Below are 17500 nucleotides of genomic sequence, written 5' to 3' on the forward strand. Positions count from 1 at the left end.
GTTGTGTTATTTTGGTGAAAGGTGATTTAAATCATTTTCAGGTTTCATTATCATTATTCCGCACTACATTTTATCAGGTGGTTCAAATGTGTCAACCATGTTTCATATGAGCTAAACTCTTTTACTCCTCCCTTCAATAGGGTCGTATGTCAGTGAGCTAACTGTCAGATGGTGTGGTGACCTTAGATAGTTGGTGACTACACCAGATGTGTGTGTGGCGTTATGTGGCCTCATGTGTGGCCCAAGTCCATGTGGCCCTTTGCTGCGTGACATCGCCGCTCCCTTCCCACTTTCCTTTCATTCTTCAGCTGCGCTAGTAAAAACAATCAACGCCCTGAAAATAGTTTAAACTTATTAGGAGCTGGTTCCAAAGCAATGAAGCTGTTCAATTATTTTTACAAAAGCATTGGACTTTAACACCTTTTTCTTAGAGGTGTTGGAGTCGTTTATTGAGGCTAAAATAATACATGATGTAACATGGAATATGATTTTTTTTATGACAGTATTCAAGAAGAATGTGTGTGTTTTTTTCTTCTTCTCTAAACCTGTGACCTAATGTTGCCATTCTGTCTGCCTGATTTATTGTAGAGGTGGTGAAAAGCCAAAAAGAAGAAGAAGACGATTGGCATGAAAGGTTTTTTGAAGCGCAGGAGTGCAGAAGAGAACAAAAGGTATGATAGAAAGTAGAAAGATGGGTCACACATGTAGCCTCTGTAATGAAGGACAACTCAAGGTAAGCCACTGGCACAGGTAGAAAGGGGAGAAGGGAAAGAATCCAACAGGATGAAAGGGAACAGAGAAAAGAATGGAGGGATGGAAATGGACACATGTCTGTTATGTTCCGGAGGGTTGAACTCTGGGGAAATTACCTCATCACAAGACGGCTCCAGAGGGTTACATGTACACTTCGGACATGTTGACTTTGCGTTGGTAGAGCGCACACACACACACACACACACACACACACACACACACACACCCTCTTCTGAATTGTGGCCAATAGCATCATAGTCTGGCCGAATCACTTCCAGATTCAGTGACGTCACCTCTGTCAGGTTCACAGGAGGAGCAGAAAACACACACACACACACACACACACATGCACACAATATGACACAGGGGTCGTGTCAAGGCTTTTTATTTCAGCTTCTTTATTGAACTCAGAGAGTAACTATCCTCACATCATACAGCGGGCAATGCAGAGGACTGACAGACTGGAACTGTTATGGCTGAAAGCCCCACCTGGACTCTAAAAGGCCCACAATACTGTGAGCTTTAGGAGCCTGCAGAGGTTGTGGAAGAGGCCGCTGTAAGGCCGTTGGTTCATATGGAGGGGACCATTTGGGGAAACTGACACTCCCCTTTTCATCAGCAAGTGCCACTGAGCAATACACTCAACAACTGCTCCCAAAAGACCACGAGAGTGAATATTTTGTGGATTAAAATAAAACTGCAGGATGAAGACAGGAATCATCGGTCAATGCAAAACAAATCTTTATTCTACTCACTTTAATGTGATTCTAAAAAAAAAATGTATTGGTCAAAGTCTATTCTTTCGATTAAAATTTGACGAGAACTCACTAATGAGCCTTGGTTTTATTAATTGCTAATAAGTCATAAGTTACTATTTCTATTAATGACCAACATCATCGTGTGTGTGTGTGTGTGTGTGTGTATGTGTGTGTGTGTGTGTGTGTGTGTGTGTGTGTGTGTGTGCGTGTGTGTGTGTGCATGTGTGTGTGCTTGGCGGTGGGGGAGGGTTGGAGGATAGAAGAGTAAGCTGCTAAAATTGATGACATCCCCAACACCGTTTCTCACCATGTCAAAGTTCACCATGCCAGAAAGAAGACAAACGTGATGTGATATACTGAGGATGAAAGTGATAGCCCGTGTGTGTGTCTGTGTGTGTGTGTGTGTGTGACTGTCTGGAAGGACTTTGCTTGAAAGTCTAAGCCCTGCTCAGGATGTAGTTATGGAGCGCTAATTTGAGAGATGTCTGATTGCGAGCTTTCTGTGGGCCCCTAGAAAACACACACACACACACTCTTTATCAGTCATTAATCCATCAGGTGTCATTAAAAGGGGAGGATAGACTGATTGGAACCAGAGGGAGACAGAATGATGTCACACAAACACACTTTGCTGCCAGGATGCTCATGTGTCTCCACGTGTCCCTTTCATCCTCACTACCACCCCCCCACAGCTGTGCGTGTGACTGACACATAGACAGATAAAAGCACAAACGTACAGTCGGCCTACAAGGGAATCACGTATTCATGCGGCTCCTCTCTTCTCCAACACCCACAGCCACGGCAACAGCAGCCTCTATGAAAACAGATCAGTGGAGCCTGAAGAAAAAGGAGACTAATGTTTGAACGCAACAATAATTAGAAAGTTAGGAGTGAAGATCAATGTGTATCTTTTAATGAATGACCCGGGGTTAAGAAGGACAGATGGATTGCCCCCCCCCCCCCCCCACACACACACACACACAAAATACACAAGGCTATCTATGGAGGACAAGCTATTGTTTAGCAGTGACAGTAATCCCTTAAAGAAGTGCTGTGAATGGATCACTTTATTAACACTGACGGAGGCTCATTATCTATAAATACTGGCGGGAGCCACTAATAAATCATTTCTCATGGCCCTGATAGAGCATTAACCACAAGGCATTAAGGCATCGTGAATACAAACCACACGTTGGCATGTTCTCTCTCTCTCTCTCTCTCTCTCTCTCTCTCTCTCTGTGTGTGTGTGTGTGTGTGTGTGTGAGTTACACCACACTTTGGCAGTCCGGATGATTGGGCTAGAGCTAGGCTTTTGATTGAAATAGCATGTTGTCTTTTGAGTTCCCATTTCGGCAGCATTTAAATTATAGTGTCTCTCCAGGGCTGCAGAAAGTTTCCTTGGGTGGGAATAAAGTCCAAAGGAAAGTGAAAATGTGTTTCTATACATGTGAGGACAATCTGGATACGACTAAAGAGACTTCTGAAGACTGACTTCTGTTGTGCAGCAGGGTTAATTGGTTTCTACAGATATCAATGTCAAAACCACGATGTGGATTTCATGTCCACAGGTGCTGTGTCACAGTGCATCACTGGTGATGGCAAGGCCCACCAGCTGCTCGTAAATAAGTTTGTTAGTGGGGTTCGAGCAGTTTGTGTAAAAGTGTAAAATATCTGATTATTCAAAATCTAACTTAGAACAAATGTTTTATTCAATTTCAGTTATGGTTCAATTATTATTGTTGTGAAATTGTGAAGTGTCCGTTCATATGTCAAAGATCACCTTTTTTATTCTGAACGAGTCGTACTGTATTAGCAAGCTAACGTTAGCGTTAGCTACGAAGCAGTTACCTGCAGATAGGCGTTTACCACTTTGTTGTTTTGTTCCTTTTTTTGTAACGCAGGAGTTCGTAGTATTCTTATTTTAAAACTGAATCTGTGGGCAACAGGACACGATTTTGGTATCGGAAGCGTTCTGTTTTTTCTTTTTTATTGCGAGTACTATTGACCAATCACGCAGCAGCATTAAGGGGAGAGCATAAGAGCCAGAAAGCATGGGCCCAAATGGGAACCCACTGGCTGCCATGCAGTAAGATTGTGACGGCTTTAGATTCAGCTTCCCGTCTCCTTGTCAAACAATCTGGTCGTACACGTCGTCTCTCCACTCCAGCTGCAGTCTCACGTCTCAAGTTGATAATTGGAGTGTAAACAGTGCACAGCACACAAGGAAAAGACATTCTTGGCCGAGATATCCATCAGACCGATAGCTGTTGGGTTCCAAGATCATTAGTCATGCAGTGAATCCGATTACCTGATCGTTCGGCAGAATTGTATTGGCAGAACCTTTTGTGATTTTAGACTTGTTGTTACTTCGTGAAATGTAAGTTTAAATCCTCCCAGTTTGCATCATTATTTTGTTCAACCTTGTTTTCATTGAATGAAGCGAGTATCTCCATTTAGTTCTAACTAGGCTGAGTTTGAATTAACGAAGAGCTGCTGCGACCAATAGAGTTGCAAAACACTGGAATTAGGGGACATCTAATTTAAAATCAGTTTTTTCTCCGTTCATCCCGCCTACACCCTTCTTCTCCAGTCTTAACTCGAGCCACGCCAGACGTGCCAAAGTGTGACGGTTTAATTTTCCTCGGAGGACACTCCTTATTCTCACAGTGGCCCGTACAGGTCTTTGGCCAGACCTGTATATCCAATCATGCCCCTATCCAGGCCCATTCTGCAGAGATGAGGGAATGAAAGGTCCGATTAGGGCCTGCTGGAAGTATTCAGCGTGCAGCGTGCAGCCCCCCGCCCCGCCCCGTCAGGTCCATCACCCCAGTCGGCGGCCCCTTCTAACCAGCCCCTCTCCCCTCGGCCCTGTGCCGCTCCGGGCTGTGATTGACATGTGAATTACAGTGTGTGGTGATGATAATAAGAGCGCTACCCGGGGCCAGGCCCGCGCCTTCCAGCCAGCAGCCAATCCCAGCTGGCACGGCCTGAAAGACGACCGCTGCCACCATCTGAAGAGGCAAATAAAAATGACAAGCTAACTGTTAAAGAACTGCAGATTTTTTTCACATGTTGTTTTAAAAGCTTTTGTGGCTCTGCCAGATTTTCTATTTTTTTTTCTCCTCTCTTTCTCTCTTTTCTCTGAAATGTCCACTCTTCATCCCCGCCAACCACATCCAGATATATGAAACCCCTCATTTATCAGGGCAATCTAAAAATAATTCCCCTCCGCTGTGGCCGGGCTTTGATAAAACATATTTGTGTTCAGCGGGATTTCGCTCAGTGGGACAAAAACAGATAAAGACATGTGGGTGTGTGTGGGGGGGTTCCTCAACAACCTCCCACTACATGCTGTATAGACACAAAATGATGGTTTCCCCCTCAATAATGACTACTTCCCCTCACCATGCATGTTCACAACACCAATAGGAGCCCTCACCACATGCCAAACTCTCGCTCAAGTCCGCCAGCCGCCTGGAAACATGTTTGTGCTCCAGTGCTGGCGTTGTTCACTTTTATCCATTATTGTATCCAAACAGTCCGACAGAATGGGCGAGTTACACATCGGGGGATTAGGAAATAACTCTCCAACACCGTGCAGATTAGTTTTCCACCCCGAGACATGCTTCTGGGACGGGTCCGGCTTGGCAGAGCTGCCCCTTTTGGAGGCGAGAGAAGGCGTCGACTGAGATTCTCACATGAGTCTGATTCTCATTATCAATTACGTCTGTTTTTGTTTCTTTTTACCACAACCATTAACCACACAGTTACTGGCAGTCAGGGGGAGAGAGAAAGAGCGAGAGAGGAAGAGAGACAGAGAGAAAAAGCAATTTTCATCAAAAAGAATTAGCTATCCAAACAAGTGAGATGAATAGAGCCGGATTCACAACGGGCCCCATGAAAGCAATGTGGACAGATGAAGATCTATATGTGTTTAATAGGAAGAGGGTGAGTAGCAAGGGATAACTAAAGGCTTAGGAAGAGAGGAAAACGGATGGGGCGGGGGGGTGAGAAGATAATTCACAACACACTCATGGTGAGAGGAGGAGGCTGCGTCTTGGCCGAGCTGTGACTTTCCTCTCCTGTTTTCCCCCCTGCCCTCGCCCCTCGTTACCCGCCGGGGCCAGGCTGAGGCAGAGGGAGCCAGTGAGGGCTGGATGCCGTGGCACATGAGCCATTAAATCTTCCTTCACTGTGGGCAGGGAGAAGGCGGTCGTACCAGGCCCCGTGCCCAGGCTGCTCCAGCGCTGCCGGTCCGGAGAGGTGCAGCACTGAGGGAATGCAGAGCTGCCGTTAGCAACACAGAAACACAAACAACATGTGTGTATCTCTTAAGGACTTGACCACCGTGCTGCTCATAAAGTTATAAATTGGCTGAAATGAATACGGACGTGTTTTTCCCGGAGAGCAGAGAGAGACTAAACCCAGTTTAGAACAGCTGAGTGTTGATAGGATATGGCTCGTACATTTTATTTGATTTCATACAGTCAACAAACCCATGAATCACGGCTGGGCGCTGTTTTAAAGCAAACATGACTCAAAAATGTATAAATAGTGTATTTGTTGGAGACCATTTCCTTTCCCTTATCATGGAGTGTAAATAAGAAGTGGAGCCACTGTGACGTGCCTCATTGGTTTCTGGACTGCAGTTTTTTGGCTGTCGCCATCTTGCTTTTTGCAACCAGAATTGACCAAATGAGTTAAGTACAACCAAATGTATAGCCCAAAAGTGGGCGCGTCGAAGGCCTCCAGGCTGGCTTCACTTCTCAGACCCGGAGGTTTCCTCCTGTATCACGTCCATGGCTGCAGTCGGGGTTTGTGCCGGGCAGGCAAAGATGTTGGCGTTGCCTACGTCTCTGAAAACCACGGATACCTTGAATGTGGACATCTCTTTTCAATGTGGATGTTTATGTTTATTCAGGCAGAGCAAGTGACACTGCCTTTAATGAAAGTTATAATAACACGTATTTATTCACGCTTCTTACGTTACGTTGCTACGGTATTTTAACACAAACAACAATGTTTATTCTAATTTTAACCTAAAGTAGTTCATTGTCTTAACCTGATCAACTGTTTCACAACGTTAACCACGTGTCATTGTGCGTTTCTGCAACCGAGCGACTGATCGGTTCATCATATTATTATGTTGGTGTAGGAGTAGTTTTTTTAAATTTTTTAAGTAATTTAATTTTTCCTCTACTCTTATTTGTACACGACAGTCTCTATTGTTTTTCTGTTCCTCGTGCCAGTCACTGTGGACCACTTTGAACTGCACTAACCTGCATGAAAGATGCTTCACAAGCAGTTTGATTGATTTCTAGAGAGGAGCGTGCTGACGAGGCAGATAATAAAAAATATTTTGGTGAAATTGATCGGATCATTAACACTCTGCAGCAAACCATAGAACACTCTTGCCCCTCGTGTGGTCTTTTTCCTCTTTGTCATCAGCAGCCAATTCAGATGAAACATCCATTTGGAAGGGAGACTGTTGACGCTCCTGTAGACTGAAGGATGTGATCAGAGTCCCGTTGGAGCTGCTGCAGAAGAAGCAGCCATGAGGAGACTTTGTTTCTGAGAGGATCCCTGCAGGCACCCGACAGGCCTCAGACAGCTGTACCCCCCAAGAGAGGGACAAGAAGGAGGTTATGAGTAGCAGATGTGGCACCACACACACCACGGAGCAGATGACATGTCAGGGTCGTAGGAATTTGTCACTATAATCAGTCACGTTGTAAAAAGCTTCGACTGGTTGCCTGCTCCCTTCATCCTCTTCATCTCAGGGTGTTTCGGGGACTTCCTCACCCGAAGGACAAGCAGTCGGTAACAACCCGAGTAATAAACATGCGGCCCTTCATGCAGCTTGAAATCCAGAATCACATTTATGTAGCCAGCGTTGGAAACCATTTGCACGTCATTGTCTCAGCATGTAGAGTGTGTTTTCCAGGTAAGCTCTAGAGGACTCACTTCCCATTAGAGCCACAATACGCTAAGTGTTTACAGCGTTCTCTACTCAAACACTCTACACGTGTCATGGCAGCCGGGGTGGAGGAAGTTTGACGTTTGGCAGTGAGTGGACATCCGCTCCAGCAGCCCATGCCCAGAGTCACCCTCTCTCTCACACACACACACACACACACACACACACATACCACGCATGCAAACTGCTCAGCATCAGGATCCAACTTAAAACAAACCATCAGGGGCCCCGTCACATCCACTCAGCACTGAGCAACAGACAGACAGGCCTGTTTATAAACACACACACACACACACACAGACAGACACATGCATTCATTTGTGAGCATGTGCACATATACAGTACAGACAGACGCCTACCATGAATGTGCGGCTGGTCGTGATTACTCTTTGGGCACCAGTATTCAGACACACACACACACACACACACACACACACACACACACACACACTACAGCCTAAAGTGTCAGTCATCAAGTCATAAACAAAACGTTTGTATTGAAATAGTGGAGCAGTTTTTTTTTCGTCATAAAAGGCATGTTTTATAAATAGCATTAACTAAGTTTAAGGTACCGTCCAGATTAAAGTGTTGCGCGTGAGCCAGCTGGTTGTGTGCGCATGTGAAGGCGCACCAGTAGGATTCCAATTGCAAACCAATTATTGCCCAATGATTATTAATTAGGCCGCGGTGGACACGCAAATCAACCGCATGCGAGCGGGCCTCCCGGCGCAAAGAAGGATCGGAAGGCCTAATTGCGGAAGGTCGTCAAACTTCCGCATTGACGGAAACCCGAGGCCCGTGCTAAATTGGATTTGAGTCCCACTTTTTTCTTCCGCCGAGCGTGCTTATTGTGCTTAATAAGGGGAAACACGTGTGCCAAACATCCCCGAACGCGGATTTGCACCAGATTACGAATCACGCAAACAACGAGAAGCCGCTTCCTGTTGTGTCCACGGTATCACTCCGCCGACGTCCCGTAATCCCATGACGAAGATGTATGAGCCGGCTGCTGAAGACGACAGGGGGGAAGGAAAAAATAATCATCTGTCGAATTTTGAGTGGAAGGAAACGACACGGGCTTTTATTTCACAAAGAGGCGGCGGGCCGCGCGCGCGCACCGATCTGTTGCACTCTCTCCTCCCGACCGCGTGTTTGGGATGCACTTTAGTTACACTATTGAGAGAAAACGACAAGTCGGGAAAGAGTAAACATAAATCCTGCGGGCCGCAGTCCTCAAACAGGTTATGATGACAGAGAGCATGCGATTCCGGTTGGTCATAGTTCTCCATTTCCCGGCTGTTGTCAGAGATTTCCATCACCAACCAAACCAACCGTGCCGTAAACACAGCCCTCATTTGTTTTCTCCTCACAGCAATTATATCATGTGATTAAAAAACATTTTAAATAGGGCCTTCGCTGACTTTTATTTGTGTAAAGTGGATCTATTTCATGTCGAGCAGTAATGTAATAATCCCGAGCTGTCATTACGGCCCAGTTTCCCCCCTGTGCGCCGAACTCCATCTGATCTCCGCATTTATGAGAACCAGACTGGCGCACACCCTCACCGGGCACCGCAAAGTCAATGGGGGGGGGGGGAGAAAATCCCACTTCTATACCGGAGCAACGGGAGACAAGAGACCGCTTTAAGGAAAAGCCTCCAGATTAATATAGGAAATGTTAGCTTCAACAGAAACGCGGCGAGTTTCAGGGAGATATTTTACCCTCCAGATGGTCTGAATTAACAGCCTCAAATATTTGTGCCTAGACTCCCCCTCCAGCTCTAAAATGCTCATTCTATTTATCTATCGGATGTCTAAGTGGAGGGAAGCAACATGGACAACACGCAGGTCAATCAAAGAGCGGCTTGTGCTGAAGAATCAAGAGATGTGCTTCACAGATTTAAAATAAATCACACTGGAGATTTACATCCTGCCTGCATTACTTTAAAGCTTTATGTTTTCTGCCTTTATTATTATTACTATTATGATGATGTGGCCTACCACTCACGTTTCTTTTTTGAAGCAACTGAACTGGATTATGTTACAAAATGCCACAAAGCAAGTCCAAGTTTGGCCGTTCAGGCTTTCATCCTCCACCAGTGGCACCGCGCGTAAAGATGCTTCTTGTTGTTCTGCAGAGTCCCAGACCGCGCGCGCGCGCACTGCAACACACATATGTTCTGTTATTTACAGTCTCAATAGTCTCCTTCTAGTCGGAAGATGGCAGTTGGTTGGACAATTGAACTCGTTTCCTTGCAAATAAACTAAATTAAAGAACTGAACTCGCGCACCTGTTGATATACTGATGAAATGATCCGCCTCATTTTGCATCGTTCAAAGTCGTGTGAACAAAATGTGATTGTTTTGTAGAGAACAATGTTTTGCTTCACTTTAGCGGTGACATCAATTTATTTAAATGAAGGTTAGTTATACTTTTGAGAATGGATACTTTTTGCAGCGCATGCTCATGTGGAGGAATGCACGCTGCGCTCTTCCCTCCCATCTCCGTGACGCGCAGAGGGGGACCAGAGGAACAAGCTCTCTGTGAGGCAGAGAGGAATTACAGAGGAGACACGGAAACGGATAAAGGGGAGAGAGGGGAAACTATTGTAGTGAGGGGGAGAGGCGTGCCAACAATCAAGAATTTTGGATGAGGGCGCGCGTCTTGGAGAACACATGGGAAGGCACCGGATCAATTACGCAGCGTCACGCAGCCGCGGTGAGAGAAGAGGGGCTCCCTGAGGTGCTGCCGCTGCCGCTGCCGCTGCCTGTTCAACCCCGTCCTGTCCTGAATGCACCGGGACATCGTACCTTGTGCGGGACAAAGTCAAAGTTCTGACGGATATACGACTCGCTGGAAGACCGGATCTGTCGCCAAGATGCAGGGTCTGAGTTCCCGTGCTCACGCGTTTTCCGTGGAGGCGCTGGTCGGAAAACCCTGCAAGAGGATGAAAGTGTCGGAGGAACACGAGTCAAGTTCAGCTGGAGACACGAGCATCTTCACCGGTGAGGAAGCAGAAAGAAGGACTGCTGGATTTGTTTGTGCCACCACCTCGTGACTTTAATGTACACACGCATTTTACGCACGAGCTGAAGGAAAACAGTCGGCATGTTTGCGAGTTATTTTTGCTCCGTCAGACATTTGTTTATTCCATTTACTCCATTTAACCATTCAACTTTTCTTCATGTTTTAACATATTAAAACCAAAATGATCAAATACAAGTTTTTATTTTTATTTTTTAAGTTTAGCAAATGCTCTCCATGTCAGTCGTCAAACTAGAGCAACGTCCGGTTCCTTTTTATGAGCCTATACATGAGTTATTATCTTTTATTATTAACTATACTTTAAGTTGCAGCTATATGACCTAAATAAAAATAAAAAACGATACCGGGCTTCTGTTCTGCACCTCACTGATCCCAGCTTTGCCCCACACAGGCCTGAACGAATATCCAGTCAGCCAGATGAAGACAGCGGGTTCAACACCGACGAGGGCAGAGGACACGTCCGGTGACCCGGAGAGGCAGACCGTCAGATCTGCTGCTGAAGAGGCGGACTGCAGCGGGGAGGAGAGCAAGCCGAAGGAGAGCGACTGCCGCCCGGACAGAGAGGTCCGCGCAGAGCTGCAGGGCTCCGAGCTGTGGAAGAGATTCTACGATATCGGCACCGAGATGATCATCACCAAAGCTGGCAGGTATAACAGTCTGGACCAGAGAGAGGGGTTGTTCAGTTACCTGTAGCAATGACGAAGAGGCTTAACGCTGCTTGAAATGGGCCTTAAGGTGCTTTGGTTCTGAAAAACCTTCAAACTTATTTGGCCAACACATCCGGGGATAAAAGTCACGGCACTGATGAAAATATCCTGCTTGATCTACTTGATAAAATTGAGGCAACTTTTTGCATAAATTTAGAATCAGCAAAGTTGGTTATATTCATATTCATACATATATATATATATATATATATATATATATATATATATATGTGTGTGTGTGTGTGTGTGTGTGTGTGTGTGTGTGTATATATATATTATTAGGTATGTAATGCACTTAATTATTAACGAAACAATAGCCGTGATGAGATTTTTAATCGGATATTTTACTCTTTAAATAAAATAAATAATGATACTTTAAACAAACACAAACTTGTAGTCTTTAATCTCAGGGCCTTACTCAAACAGGGAACACCTAACATTTTGTTTTAAAAAAAGAATAAAGTCTTCCATTCTCAGTCATGTCACAGTTTACGTGCAGGTGTCGGTTATACATCAAATACAAGCGGTACAGTTCATCATCGGTGATATGATACACGATATGATATTTACATGAACTGTCCTGCGGTCACATCGTGCCCGTTTATCAGGTGTAAAACGGCACTGCGCGCTGCAGCCGATCAGAAGTAGAGCAGTTTATTACAATATAAGTATGTGTCCGGCGATTGGGTTGACATGTAGAAATATACATGAATGGTCTATTTATTCTGTTTAACTGATCTTTTTGGAACAAAACAAAAAACATAAATAGTTACATTAGACTTAATAGGTTTTGTTGGATTATTACATTTAGTCGAACTAAATAAAACTCTATTTACCGGGGCACAATTTATAAGAAGACCTATATTAAATATCAAATAAGCTGGTAAAAACTTCATATTTCAGTGTAATAGCAGGTCACGTGCGTCTTCTTCAGTTTGTGTATTTATTCCAGAAATGAGTTATCGGGACACGACTACCTGCTGAAATGTAGGTTCCGTTTATTCCCTTGTGGAGAACGCGCCCGATAAATGTCCACAGTGAAGATGCCCTCGTGGTCCTCGTGGTCCTCGTGGCCCTCGAGGACCCTGACCTTCCCTCTGACCTTGTCCGCCATATAGCTAGTTGAAGGAGAATAAAACACCACTCGGATGTATCGGATGACCGTCTGCGCTTCTTCTCCTCTCGCTAGGAGAATGTTTCCCTCCGTGCGCGTCAAAGTGCGCAACCTGGACCCGTGCCAGCAGTACTACGTCGCGATGGACGTCATGCCCGTGGACTCCAAACGCTACAGGTGTGTACGTGTGCGAGTGTATACGCTACAGGTGTGTACGTGTGCGAGTGTATTCAATGAGGCGGACTCCAGGCGCGTCCGTCCCGCTCGTTTGTTCACTGTCACGTGTCCGGCCGGCAGGTACGTGTACCACAGCTCGCAGTGGATGGTGGCCGGAAACACGGACCACTCGTGCATCTCTCCCAGGCTCTACGTGCACCCGGACTCGCCGTGCGCCGGAGAGACGTGGATGCGTCAGGTCATCAGCTTTGACCGGGTCAAGCTCACCAACAACGAGATGGACGATAAGGGGCATGTAGGTAACCCATCTGAGCATGCGCAGCCTTCTCTTACTCTTTTCTCTTTTTCTGTCCGACTAATACGCAGAGACCAGAGGATCCACGGGGCTCACCGTTATATTCATGACTCTTGGTGTTATGATTTTAATGTCTTGTAAAAGGATTTGTTTTAACCCAAAATAATTTCGATACATTTCCTGTACTTAATTACAGTTGCATGGTATTTCTCTCTCTCTCTCTAAATATATATATATATATATATATAGCAGAGTCCAATTTTGAACCCCTATGTCTCGTCTAATAGACGGTTCCTCAGAGAGGAAAGCCGGAAGGCCTCTCTGTCTTGATGAAGGAAGTGGAAATCCTGTAAAGGTTCAGTGATGTACAGCTGTGACAGATGTGGTGACTGGGGAGGATAGGTGGCTTTTCACTTGATCCTCGTGTTTATAAAACCCTGGAATTGGTGTGTTTGGGGGATTGACAGTAGAAACTTTAGAAATCCCTGATGTTGTAGTGATCACTTTGTCTTTTTCTTTGACAGTTTAGCTGCTTTGGGAATTTTAGAAAGAATCTGCTTTTTCTCGTGAAACCGTATTATAGTTTTTTCTAATTGTCTCTTTAACAGGTAAAAAGGAAAACTTCTTGTAGACGTTAGAATTACAAAGCGGTCAAACTGTTAATTCATTTGATTGATCATTTTACTCTGGCTGTTTATGAAATGAATAAAAACGTGTGCAAATGTGCACACAAATGAATTATAATAACAAATAACAAAAGTAAAACTGCAAAATGTAATTTTGGGAAATTCGACTTATTTATTTAATTCATTTCTTTTTCAAATTAAAATCCTGTCAATTTTCATGAAATGGTTAGTTTATTAATATTTCTACGACGCACTGATTTAATTATATTTTATGATTTATTTATTGTATATATTGAATAGCACATTTGAGCTAACTCTATTCATTTTAACGTATGTAACAGCCACTGTAATATTATTTTGCATTGGGTTGTTATAGATTATGGTGTCTGTTACATTACATTTTATTTTGTTCATATGATACATATCCCAGTAGTCCATTTGTGTGACCAAAGTAATGTGCTCGATTCCCACCGTTTTTAAATGTTTATATATATATATATATATCTATATATATATATATATATATATATATTGGAGTTAAATATGGTTGACTTCTATAAGCAGAAACGCCAAAGGTTCTCTGATTCCAGCCTCTCAACTCTTTGTCTCATATAGTAAATTGGATATCTTTTTTTTTTTAAACTGCAATTTGATGACATCCATTTGAGCTTCAGGAACGTGTGATGGATCTAAATCACTATTGTCTGATGTGTCTTTATACCAAACGATTAATCAATTCATTGAAAAAAATTATAATCTTGAGACTAATGATACAGAACTGAAACCTTAGTTGTTTGTTGTTAAAAAAAAGTTCCATCTCATCTCTCCGTCCAGATTATTCTCCAGTCGATGCATAAATACAAGCCACGTGTGCACGTCATCCGGCACGACCCTCGCATGGACTTGTCACAGATCCAGTCTCTGCCTGCTGAAGGAGTCCACAGCTTCTCCTTCCCAGAAACGGAGTTCACCACCGTCACGGCCTACCAGAACCAACAGGTGACACTCACTGACAGGGGCTGAGCCTCACCAACACTCATAATCACAAGGATACGATACATCTGCTGTTTTAAACATCTGGATTTTCGCTGCTGCATGAATCCGTTATATATCTGATGTTGCATATTTACATCCTTTATGTGCCATAAATAATAAGAAAGCACTCAATGACTGTAATATTCCTCAGCGATCCAATCGACAGCTCAGAAATTGCTTTAATCTTATGGAGGTGATCGGGGGCCAACTTTTCTGTGGTCTCAGCGAAATCATGAACTGCAGTGTCCTCGTTTTCAGTTTCCCTGGGGCGTGTGTGTGTGTGTGTGTGTGTGTGTGTGTGTGTGTGTGTGTGACCCCACTGTTGGCTGCAGCTCCTCCAGTAACAGAGGCGTCCGCGGGGACCGCCAGCTCTCTTCATCAGAGCTCTCTTTTTTTACGATCAGCAAACGTATTATTACAGAAACTCAATAACGAGCTGTGACCGGGCCGACCGCTGCAGTCCACACAGCCCGTTAAAGCACCAAATAAAACCGTGCGACCTCCAACAACCCTGTTCGACGTGGCTCCTCGCCCCCCGGGTGCTGCTGGGAGATGCAGTCATTGTGAGCTCAGCTTTACAGTTGACACCTCCACTCTAACACGTGTCCGTTCCTCTCTCTCCTGGGGCAAGATCACCAAACTGAAGATCGACAGGAACCCGTTCGCCAAGGGCTTCAGAGACCCAGGAAGGAATAGGTACAGCAAACCTCACCCAACACTTGTTTGAGCTCAGAAACCGCTCCACTAGGACCCGAGAGGGGGTTTAAGACTCAGCCACTGACATCTGACACCACATAAAACCTTCACATGAAGTTGAAATGTGTAGTGCAGAATTTCACACCTCTCAGAACCAATATTTAAATACCTGAAACAGCATTTTTTTTCATGCTTTCGCACTTTATGTGTGTGTGTGTAGGGGAGTGTTGGATGGCTTGTTGGAGTCGTATCCCTGGAGGGGCCCTCTCAGCTTTGACTTCAAGCCATTCGCCATACAGCTCCAAGGTACAGCTCTTATTACTTTTCTCCCATTTGTTTTGCCTTTGTGATTCAAGTTTCTGACATCTTTTTTAATTTTTTGTAATTATTCCAACAGGGAGCTCGGGGTTGCCGACCAGCAGTGTAAAGACTTTTCTCCCCCTCTCCTCCTCCGCATCCCTTCACCCGTTCTCCGTCTCCGCGCTCTCCTGCCACGACGCCGCCCTCCACGCCCTCGCTCTTCCCCTCTACGGCAAGACTTCCACCTCCTCGCCGGCCTCCCCGCTGGCCGGCAGGGCCTTCTCCGCCCTGGGAGCAGACCGACTGAGAGGCCTGCCCCCGCTGTCTCCGCTAACAGACCTCTCGCTCTTCACGGCGCTGCAGGCAAAGAAACCCCCCCATTGCAGGGACCCGTGTCTCCTCGGGTCTCCGGGGAGCTCCCCGTGCCTCTTCCCCCTCCACAGCCCCCTCAGCCCTCAGGGGCCTTCTCTGCTCCCTCATCTCTCTGACTCTGCGGGCCCCTACTGTCTGTACCGCTACAGCTTCCCCCTGAACCCCCAGCTCGCTGCCATTTCCCGGCACGCCAAACTAGCCGAAAACACCACAGACTGTCTGCTGCGCCAGTCTCCGTGGCACCCGACCACCAACCACTGCCTCTGACAGCTGGACCACACTTCTCCGGCTCCGGCCCACTGAATGTAACGAGCCAAAAGCTTATTGCAACAAAAACCGAGAGGCCTGATTCTCTATTGGAGCGAGACCCAAAGGAGCGATAAACTGTGGCGTCGTACGCTGTGTTGGATTTACCAGCACAAAGAACTGATCCTGGAGCAGGTCACGAGCTGCTCCTCTTCACTGCAGACTCTCAACGAGAGCCAACAAGCCAGACATTGAAGTGAACTAAAATGTAGACAGAGAGCACAGTTTCTTTTCCGCCTTAACTACTTCCCACGCTGTAATGGTGTTACCAAAGAGCCCCAGCAATAGGACCTGAGGTATGTAATATAGATGTTATAACGAATGACTGTTAAACTGAGCATAAGTGCCTATTAAAGTAATATTTTTGTGTTCAGATCACACACCAGCATTTTAAATGTTCTGTTCCCGTGCTTACAGTGTATACGTACAACGTAACACCTTTTTCCGTGTTTCAGTGTAAACAGAAACGCACGCTTCTGTGTCTCAGGAATAAGAAATATTTTGAATGAGAAACGTCTCAGGACCGACATGATGAACAACAGAGCGTGTTTTGTGTTCCTCGACCTCTAAACTCAGCTGTGCCTCGGTGTCGGGCCTGGCCACCCCCGACTTATAACATGAGCTCATCAGGTCTCTCTGTGATTTTAGGAGGAGGAACAACAGCTGCCAGGTTTCAGGCGGCGTTTTCCACCGCTGCACTTTATGACCAATAACGGCACTAATCAGAGACGCGCGGAGGTGAAAGGGTTATTCGTCAGAGGCCTTTATTAGGCTCCTCGCAGCCGTGTCATCATCACTGTAATCCCGGTTGTAACATTGTTCCAGGATCAACAGTAAATCAACGCGGCCGTGTGAAGACATGTGGAAGGCTTTCAGAGACGTAGTGCGCCTCGAGGAGCCCAGAGTGAAAGCCCACTGCGGCCCGGCATAATGCTGTGTTTTGTTTTTGGTCCGAACCAAAGTGGGCACGCCCGTTCAGCCGCTGATGTGATAATTCCTGCCTTCAACTCAGTCTCAAAACCCTGCACCATCCCTCCCTCCCTCCCTCCCCACGAAGGATCAGCGGTTTAGGCAAAGCGGGGGGAAATGGCCCGTTTCCCGACAAACGGTCGTAACCAAACAGCAATTTACTTGTCACGGCCGAGCGTGGCGGCGGCCTAATGCTGCGCTGGACGTGGAAATGGCAGGAAGGAGCTAATTGAGGAACTGGAGGCAGGGGGATGGTCCCGTGTTTCAGCGGGCGGTCAGGTGCACCGCTATCAAACAGCCTGCCCTTTGTCTGCAGACGGACATGAACGGGGGCGGTTACTTGATACTGTCTGTCATTTCCATGTTGGGC

General features: G+C 45.8%; 1 protein-coding gene across 1 annotated transcript; it reads left to right on the forward strand.

The window, feature by feature from the left end:
• Nucleotides 1–10279: 10279 nt before the first annotated feature.
• Nucleotides 10280–16122, forward strand: tbx22 (T-box transcription factor 22). Its single transcript, XM_034544158.1, has 8 exons — nucleotides 10280–10493; nucleotides 10925–11180; nucleotides 12430–12531; nucleotides 12652–12826; nucleotides 14287–14451; nucleotides 15119–15183; nucleotides 15404–15489; nucleotides 15581–16122. The coding sequence occupies exons 1-8, from the start codon at nucleotides 10280–10282 to the stop codon at nucleotides 16120–16122; spliced, it is 1605 nt and encodes a 534-aa protein (XP_034400049.1).
• Nucleotides 16123–17500: the final 1378 nt, after the last annotated feature.

The sequence above is a fragment of the Cyclopterus lumpus genome, chromosome 10 (assembly GCF_009769545.1).
Source record: "Cyclopterus lumpus isolate fCycLum1 chromosome 10, fCycLum1.pri, whole genome shotgun sequence".
In the NCBI taxonomy this organism is placed as follows: Eukaryota; Metazoa; Chordata; class Actinopteri; order Perciformes; family Cyclopteridae; genus Cyclopterus; species Cyclopterus lumpus.

Bases quoted from the DNA above. Each gene is read 5' to 3' on its own strand.
- tbx22 (XM_034544158.1), top strand. From the start codon at position 10,280: ATGCACCGGGACATCGTACCTTGTGCGGGACAAAGTCAAAGTTCTGAC. The intron at 14,452-15,118 runs GTGACACTCACT...TCCTGGGGCAAG, and splicing joins CGGCCTACCAGAACCAACAG to ATCACCAAACTGAAGATCGA. The intron at 15,490-15,580 runs GTACAGCTCTTA...TTATTCCAACAG, and splicing joins ATTCGCCATACAGCTCCAAG to GGAGCTCGGGGTTGCCGACC.